Raw genomic sequence first — 9,944 nt, 5'->3', positions numbered from 1 at the left:
CAGTACGCATAAAATGACATGAAATTCCCTTATCTGCACCCAAAGCTATGAGAACTTTAGGCGAGTCGGATGTGCATAAATAAACGTGGATCATTTTACTTAAATAATTTCTGAACAAGAAAAAAATATGAACTCTTCTAGTGTTATTACAAAAGACTGCTGACTGGATATTAACTCCATTAGATCTAGTCGTTACTGGAATTGCATACAAATATACTGTGTATAACTTTAAAACAGTTCGTTATCAGTTCACCAAAACTGTCTCCGATATACACATATACATATACATATACATACACATATACATATATATGTATATATATATATATACATATATATATACATACATACATACATATACATACACACACACACACATATATATATATATATATATATGTATGTATGTATTTCTTTTTTTCCGTATGTGCTCTGCTGAATAAAAGGCTTCGTGAAACAAGTCTGCATACAACGCACTCCGTGAGTTGACATTGGAGAATGTAGGGGATAAGTTTTTGCTAAAGTGTATGTCATCACCCAACTAAAAGCATTACACAAAAAGGCCAAAATCATCTTTACCAAATGGGTGGTTGCGTTAAAGTACACACCCACACAAAAAGACCCCACTCCCTCCCTTCCCCATTCGTCCATCTCTCTACCTCGGGGGACGAGGGATCATGCTGATCCTCACTTAGACCAAACGCAGTGCAGCGAGGCATAGTTCCTCGAGAGAGGCCGGGGAGTAAAGCCTCGTTGACAGTGGTAGGTTAGTAGCTGCTAGTTCTGACTGCAAGTTAACTTACCCGACAATAAGTGTTGACACTTAAGATAGTTTATAGGCAAGTTTACTAAATTTCCGTTCACACTGAACAAGTAAAGGGGTAGTTTGCAAGACTAACCTAGTCCTAGCTGCAAGTTTACTTACCTAATGGCAAGTAAGTGTTGACACCAGGATAGTTTGGAGGCAAGTTTACTTAATTTTCGTTGACACTGCGCAAGTAAAGGGGTAGTTTACAAGTCACTAGTACTAGCAGCTATTAAACTAGCCTAGTGCTAGCTGCAAGTTAACTTGCTCAGCAAGTAAGGGTTGACACAAGGATAGTTTGGAGGCAAGTTGACTAGCTTTTTGATGACAATTGGCAAGTAGAGGGGTAGTTCACAAGTCGCTAGGACTAACTGCTGTTAAACTAACCCCGTATCAAGGAGGTTCAACTTCGAAACCTCATCTCACCGAACAGAAACGAGGAGGAGGAGGATCGACGCACGGAGGACCGGCCACCTCCGGTCCCGTGCCAGAAGTCTCTACTCACCTTGTGGTTTGTGTTTGAGGAACCGCTTCCGGACGGCCGCAATGGCCTCGTCGTTGAGCGTTGAGCAGTTCCAGCGCCGCGTGCGGAACTGGAACTGACACTCGTCGATGGCCCTGATGGCCCCGAGCCGGACCGAGTCCATGAAGGGCAGGTGGTCCTTGCAGAAGCGAATCTGCTTGCGGACCAGCGATCCGCGGAACTGGTCGCACATGCTGGACAGGCGGCTCGGAGGCAGGGAGTCCAGTCCCAGCAGCGACACCCGTGACACGGCCCTGTAACAAGAAGAAACCATTTCTTAATGACAACACAGGAAGGGTTGCAGAACGAAAAGAAAGAAAAATATAAATAAAATAGAATAGATGAATGAATAAAAAATAAAATAGAATAGATAAATGAATGAAAAAATAAAATTAAAAACAACAATAATAATAATAATAAGAATAGTAATGATAATAATAATGATAATGATAATAGTAGTAATAATAATAATACTAACAACAACAACAATAATAGATAAAATAAATGAATAATAAAAGAATGAGAATCACACACACAGCACAAAAAAAAAAAAAAAAAACTTGGTCTGTACCAAGACCCATACAAAGGGAGCTTAATTGATTTCTCTCTTATGGACAGATCTTCTGATTTCATATTGGAGCTGCTTGAGCAGTTGAGGCGGGCAGGTAGCAAATATCCCAGAGACCACACTTGCCTATGTATCTCTCTCTTTCCTCTTTATTTACTAATATTATTATGTTTATGCACAAAACCTCGCAGTTTGCGAAATTGTTTTCACAAAAGCTTTCGTGGATGGAACGACGATATGACGTCATGTCGTTTGTGTTCGAGTGGGCCTAGAGAAAGAAAAAAATGAGGTACATAAACTAACGGTGGCATTCTTAAGTATTATTTCCTTATATAAATCTTATATAGATCCTTGAAAACGAAAGATTTATATAACGAAATATTTTCTTTTTTATGAATACCACTGTGTGTGCGTGTGTGTGTATCCGTGTTTAAATTGAAACTAGATAAAGTTGCGGGGACGTCCTTCTGCCTCTGGACGCTTCATATATAGTTTCGAAAACAATATAATTGGGACGTCAATTGAAATTGGGAATAAAATATAAAGCTCTACACTTTTTGTGGTAAATGTGTAAGTACGCGCGCATCCACGTACATGGAGAGGAAGGATCTAGAATCCAATGGAGGGACAGGAGAGATGGAGGGGAAAAGAAGAGAGAGGAAAAAGAGAAAGTGGGAAGAGGAAGGAAGAGGGAGAAAGAGAAGAGAAGGAGGAAGAGGAAGAAATAAGGAAGGGGAGAGAGAAAGAGGGAGGAAAAGTGGGACTGACGAGAAAGGCTAAAAAAAAAAAAAAAATCAAGGTGTGAGGATTAGGGGCTTATATGGCGGCTATAGTCAAAATAGGGGAAGGCAGGAGGGGTCCGCTCCAGGGATGTTGTCCTGCCAGGTTGTCAAGGTGTTAGCGCTGCGTGACGTAGCTGGGGGTTGGGGGGGATTGGGGGGTAGAGTGTGGAGGTGGAAGGGGGGGGGGATCAGGCATGTAAGCGTCTCCCGAAGAAGGTGTGGACGTAGACTACAAAAACTTATCCCCCACCCTCCCTCTCTCTCTCTCTCTCTCTCTCTCTCTCTCTCTCTCTCTCTCTCTCTCTCTCTCTCTCTCTCTCTCTCTCTCTCTCTCTCTCTTCGGGTGCTGGTAACGCCGAAAACTTCTCCAGTAGGTACTGGGACATCGCACAGCACAGGACAGCAACACCTTCTATTTCCAAAGCCAACATATCAACTCATCAGCCCAAAAGATTCAGACTAAAAACGGAGGGCACTATCCCAGCTGGCCACACACACAAATGATCTTCTTGGGACGAAGCGGAATGAAAAGGCGAACGAAGCATTGTGGAGTGGCGCGATTATCATCGTTATAATCTAGTTAATTATCCATTTATCAGATGCTGCGGTCGGCAGAGTCACGATTCTGTGTAGCAAAGGCACCGCGAATGGGGAAGTTGTGGATGACGAGGAGAAGGTGGAGATAAAAGAATGAAACGATGATAAGGAGGGAAGTAAAACAGAACTAAGACGAATAAAAAATATTAAAATAGATCGAATATAAATAAAATTAAATAAATTAAGTAAAGGAAAAGGAAAAGAGAGGGACATGGAAGGGAATAAGGAGGAACGAGGGAGGGAAAGAAGGAATGAAAGGAAGGAAATAAAGGAAGGAGGGAAGAAAGAAAAGAAGGAAAGAAGAAAAGAAGGAATGATTGAAAGGAAGGGAGGATATGGAAGGTAATAAAGAAGGAAGGAGGGAAGGAAGGAAAAAGGAAAGAAATGAAGGAAGGAAAGAATGAATGAATGAAAGGAAAGAGGATATGGAAAGAAATAAGGAAGGAATGAAATAAGGAAGGAAGGAAGGAAGGAGGGAAGGAGGGAAGGAATGAAAGTAGGAAGGGAATGAAAATATGAAAGGAAGGCTGGAAGTAGATAAAAGCAGACTACGAGAAAAAAAATAAGAAAAGAATAGAGAGAAGAGAAACGAGAGGCAGAGGCAGGCAATGGAAGGAAACTGAGAAACAGCAAGGATAAGGAGGATGACAATAATAATGATGATGATAATGATTATAATGATAATGATAATAATAATAATAATAATAATAATGATAATAATAATAATAATAATAATGATAATGATAATAATGATACTAATAATAATAATAATAATAATGGTAATAATGATAATAATAATGATAATAATAATAATGATAATAATAATAATAATAATAATGATAATAATATTAATAATAATAATGATAATATCAATAATAATAATGATATCAATAATATTAATAATAATAATAATAATAATAATAACAATTATAATTAATAATCATAATGATAATAATAATAATAATAATAATAATAATGATAATAATAATAATGATAATATTAATAATAATAATGATAATAATAATAATAATAATGATAATAATACTAATAATAATGATATCAATAATAATAATAATAATAATGGTAATAATGATAATAATAATGATAATAATAATAATGATAATACTAATAATAATAATGATAATAATATTAATAATAATAATGATAATAATATCAATAATAATAATGATATCAATAATATTAATAATAATAATAATAATAATAACAATAATAATTGTGATGATAACACAATTACTACTATTACGGATGATGATGATGATGATGACGATGATATTGATATTGATAATGATAATAATAATTAATTGTAAAGACAATAATAACGATAATAATACCACTACTACCGATGATGATGATGACGATAATGATAATTATATTAATAATGATTATGATAATAGCACAACTACTACTACTACGGATGATGATATTGATGATATTGATGATGATAATGATAATTATAATAATAATGATTATGATAGCACAACTACTACTACGGATGATAATGATGATATTGATGATGATGACATTGATGATGATGACATTGATGATGATATTGATGATGATATTGATGAGGATATTGATAATAATAACAGTGAAGATAATAATAATAATGATAATAATACCACTATTACTACTGATGATGATGATGGTGATGGTAATGATAATTATGATAATGATAACTATCATAATAATGATAATGATTATAATAATAATAGCACAACTACTACTACGGATGATGATGATGATGATATTGATGATGATGGGGTGACAATAATAATAGAATACGTAAATGACATTAACCAAAATCAGTTTGCAAACTAGAAAGGAACGGATAAAAAAAGGGGAAAAATGAAGAAAAATCGATAATATAAAAAATAGAAAATAAAAGAAAAAAGAAAATTATGTCGAATAAAGGCAAAGTAGATTGGGTTTCTCAAGACAAGTTCAAACCCTCTTTTATGCATAAAAACAAGGCACGCCTTTAATGATATTTCCGCTTCGCTAAGTACTCAACAATTCCTGTCACAATATATTTTGCCGTGATCAGCCACCAACCCCTTCAAGTCCGTGGTAAGACTTGGGGCTTAAAAAAAAAAAAAAAAAAAAAAAAAGTGATAAACCCCTAGTAGGGCAAACCCCTGTCAACCACTGTATATATATATATATATATATATATATATATATATATATATATATATATCTATATATATCTATATATATATATATATATATATATATATATATATGTATATATATACACATATTGCAGAAAAAACACGTCACATGATCAAATATCCTTAAATGTAAACAGTTCTCAACCGGGTTATGAAGCATCTTGTGTGTCCTTACCATGTTACCTACTACTTTATATATATGCACCTATGTCTCTGTCACTTTGTATTCCTTGAAGATGTCTTAAATAGACGAAAACGTTCGGACTAAGTTTCTTATTTCCCAGTGTTTTTTTTCTGCAAATATTTTTCACGTGTGCCTTGTATATTACTGCAATATATATATGTATACATATATATATATATATATATATATATGTACATATATATATTATATATATATATATATATATATATATATATACATTATATATATATTATACATATATTTTTTTAGGCCGGTGTTGGGTCTCCTCCCCACCTGTTAGAAATATACAACCTGAAATATTACTACACGAGAATAAAGGAAAAAATCACAAAAAAGAATAACGACTTAACAACATAACACTAAAAACTACAAAACCATACAGCAGAGGCACAAGACACATAACAATAAAACGGCAATTTCAAAACGATAATGAATAAATCATAACAAATAAAAATAACCAATAAATAACAATAAAAATAATCGTAACAATAACAGCAAAACAATCCTTATGAACCAATAAAACAATGAAATAATAGGGTTAGACGATACAATTTGATAATAACAGGATAATTATTACAATAACAAGAATAACAGAAAAGTTATAAAAACAATGAGTATACAAAACACCAATCAAGTACTTCAACGGTGTTAAGAATAATAACAATAATAATAACAAAAACAAAACAAGAACAAGGAGAATAACATATAAAAAATTACAATAATAAGAAAAATTAAAACCTTCATATAAGAAAATAACAATAATAAAAAAATAAAAACCTTCATATAAAGAGAAAAAAAAAATCCCCAAAAGATCTTATGGAAAATCAAATGACCGCGCGCGCAATTCTTTTGTGTTTAAACAATGCACCGAGTTTCGCGGAACTGGGCCGGGGATCCTCTCACCGTCACGACCAGAGACGCGGCACGGAGGGCCAAAGAGAAATTCCTTTGTCTCACAACGACTTCGATGACAATAATGAGATCGAGGCCCATCGCAGCCAATTAAGTTATTCGATTAGGGAAGCGCGTCACGGCTCTGGGAGCTGGTGGCGGCGTCTGCATGCAGGTGGTTCACAAACACACTTGGACTCAGTGGCACAGACAGATGGCTAGAGACGTAATTGTCCTTCAACAAAATAAATAAATAAATAAATAGATGAATAAATGAATAGATGAACAAATGAATATGTACAGAAGTGCACATACCCACGCAAGAAGACACACACACACACACACACACACACACACACACACACACACACACACACACACACACACACACACACACACACACACACACACACAAACACACACACACATAGATACACGCACACACACACACACACACACACACACACACACACACACACACACAAACACACACACACATAGATACACGCACACACGCACACACACACACACACACACATATACAAGTGCGCGCGCGAGTGTAGTGGATGTACCTTTACAGTAATCTCTCCCTCTCTCTCTCTCTCTCTCTCTCTCTCTCTCTCTCTCTCTCTCTCTCTCTCTCTCACACACACACACACACACACACATCAGCAGTAAAAGAGTCTGGTTGATTTCGTTGTCTGTTCCCAGCCACACACACTCCCTGTACCCCGCCCCAGGTCTGCGCCTGCAGTGCCGTCGTCGTCGTCGTCGTCGTCGTCCTCCTCCTCCTGGTGCTGCTGCTGCGCCTCGCCGCCCCGATAGTGTTCCGATAACGCACAGCCGCCGTGTCGAAGTGGCCGCGGGCGCGCGAGGGCGTCAGGCTCACGCAGGAGAGGACGTGGAAGGATCGGCTGCATGTAGGTGGTCACCGTAAGGTTATCCTAACCCCTCCCGTGCCGGGTAGTCCTCTATCTTACTCTCACGGCTGCCGTCAAGCGATTTCATCCACCCCTGTGGCGACATCCACGGCTGCGAAAAGGTAACAGCCAATTCTGATGAATATGTTCTTTGATCATTTTCGCTTCTCCTTCGCTTCGGTCCGCAGCCTGGCGACTCTATTCATCTCCGTGGCACCTGCTCGGTAGCCATGGGGTTAAGTGTGGGAAGGTAGTGGTAGACGCTGAAGTAGATGGGTGAGTAGATACGGCAGGTTGGACAATGGGAGAACGGGACCCGGCGGACAGGTTGCGGGAGGTAGAATTGAGGGGCGGGTGGTGGTGGAGGGGGGTGGGGGGGTATCGGACTTTTTGTACGCAAGGATTCAGTCAGACTCGAAACAGTGGTTAACCTTTTTCAGTGTCCGTTACCTCTTCATATTTCAGAAAAAAAAAAAATCTCGTAGCCTCATCCAATACAAATACAATGTAAACATATGAAAAGCATTAGTGATACAAACCTGGCTTTGCTTTCTCATGGTAAATATAAGTACCGTGTACGGGGGGGGGTATCATGTCTCGTACCCCCAGGGTTCAAGGTTTCGTACCCCCTGGGGGTGCAGATACCCCAGGTTAAGAACCACTGGTACGGAGGGACTCGGATAGGCGGGTGTGTCGCTGGACTCGGGAGAAGGACTCGGGAGAAGAACTTGAGAAAAGAACCTGGACTCAGGAAAAGAACCTGGACTCGGGAAAAGAGCCTGGACTCGGGAGAAGAACCTGGACTCGGGAGAAGAATCTGGACTCGGGAGAAGAACCTGGATTCGGGAGAAGAACCTAGACTCGGGAGAAGAGCCTGGGCTCGGGAGAAGAGCCTAGACTCGGGAGAAGAACCTAGACTCAGGAGTGAATCTAGACTCGGGAGAAGAACCTGGACTCGGGAGATGAACCTGGACTCGGGAGAAGAATCTGGACTCGGGAGAAGAACCTGGATTCGGGAGAAGAACCTGGACTCGGTAGGAGAACCTGGACTCGGGAGAGGAACCTGGACTCGGGAGAAGAACCTGGACTCGGGAGAAGGACTCGGCAGAACCTAGACTAGGAAGAACTTGGGGAAAAGGACTCGTGAGAAGAACCTGATATAGGTGGAAAGACTCGGGAGAAGAACCTGGACTCGGGAGAAGGACTCGGAGCATGACAAGTTGCATCAACAAGGCCGAAATCTAACCGTCTAGATATGGTCATAGTCTGGCCGGTACAGAAACAATAATCACGCTCGAAAAGAAAACGCGAAGATTGACACCCGAGAACACATCGTTCTTTCTACGGACGATTTCTCAACTTCGGAAATCGAAAACATTTCGTTTCGAATATCCAAGAGTACTGATACACAGTCTATTTGATCCAAGGCGAAACACAGGCACCAAAAGACCACAGCATCTCAAGACAACGAGTGGGACAGAAGAACATAAGAATGAAGAAGATTATGAGAGACCATTAGGCCTACACTAGGCAGTTCCATGCCCATTACCACCTATCCTTCCCACCCATAAAGTTACCTAACCTCCTCTTAAAACAACCGATAGTTTCAGCGCTCACTACATGGTTAATAAATCTATTCCATTCATTAACCACTCAATTGGTAAACCAGTTTTTGCAATTTTCCTTCTTAAATCCAAATTTGTCCAATTCAAAACCATTACTGCGAGTCCTGCCCTGTTGTCTTAATAGGATGATCTTGCATGCGTTACCTTTGTTAAAGCCCTTGACCCAATTGAATACCTCTATTAGATCACCCCGCACTCTAGCCTTTCCAGAGAATGTAAATTAAGGTGCTTACGCCTGTCTACGTAAGGTAAATATCTGAGCCCTTCAATTTCAATTGACAAGGAAGACGGGAAGAAAAGAGATTAGAGCACTTAGAAAAGATGTACAGAGAGAGAGAGAGAGAGAGAGAGAGAGAGAGAGAGAGAGAGAGAGAGAGAGAGAGAGAGAGAGAGAGAGAGAGAGAGAGAGAGTGAGAGATATGTACACTGTAATCACGACCACGGCTCGGCCACGTTTCAAACGGCAGTAACCTGGCTATATATATATATATAATATATATATATATATATATATATATATATATATATATATATATATATATATATATATAGACAACAAGTTTTTCTGTAGACATGCGGGTGAAATACATCTGTTTATGCATCTGTTATATTACTAGTACTTTCGATTTTTCTAACTGCAGACTTCTGCCTATTGTTCAACACGGAGATATTTAAGACAAATAGGTGTAGTGTACCATGATAAAGAGTTACCTGTAGAATACAATGTTTCGTAGCATGTGTACATTACCAAGCGACAGATATGAAATGACAATAGATTAAACAGTAAAAAATGCGACAAAGTTAAGAAAAGAGGGTTAATGGACTGAAAAATGATT

At 38.4% G+C, this 9,944-nt stretch overlaps 1 protein-coding gene across 1 annotated transcript in view; it reads right to left on the bottom strand.

The window, feature by feature from the left end:
• LOC143040697 (protein Wnt-4-like) overlaps nt 1-1,576 on the bottom strand; it is a 333,549-nt gene extending 331,973 nt beyond the window's left edge. The window contains exon 1 of the mRNA XM_076212018.1: nt 1,311-1,576. Coding sequence (XP_076068133.1) covers nt 1,311-1,521 — 211 coding nt within the window. The 5' untranslated portion in view covers nt 1,522-1,576. The remainder of the gene's footprint in view (nt 1-1,310) is intronic.
• Between the last annotated feature and the right edge of the window lie 8,368 nt (nt 1,577-9,944).

This window comes from Oratosquilla oratoria, chromosome 29 (genome assembly GCF_046742065.1).
Source record: "Oratosquilla oratoria isolate Oo_2021 chromosome 29, ASM4674206v1, whole genome shotgun sequence".
Taxonomy (NCBI): domain Eukaryota; kingdom Metazoa; phylum Arthropoda; class Malacostraca; order Stomatopoda; family Squillidae; genus Oratosquilla; species Oratosquilla oratoria.
The sequence above is the reverse complement of the archived record's forward strand: the minus strand, read 5'-3'. Positions and strand labels throughout refer to the sequence as shown.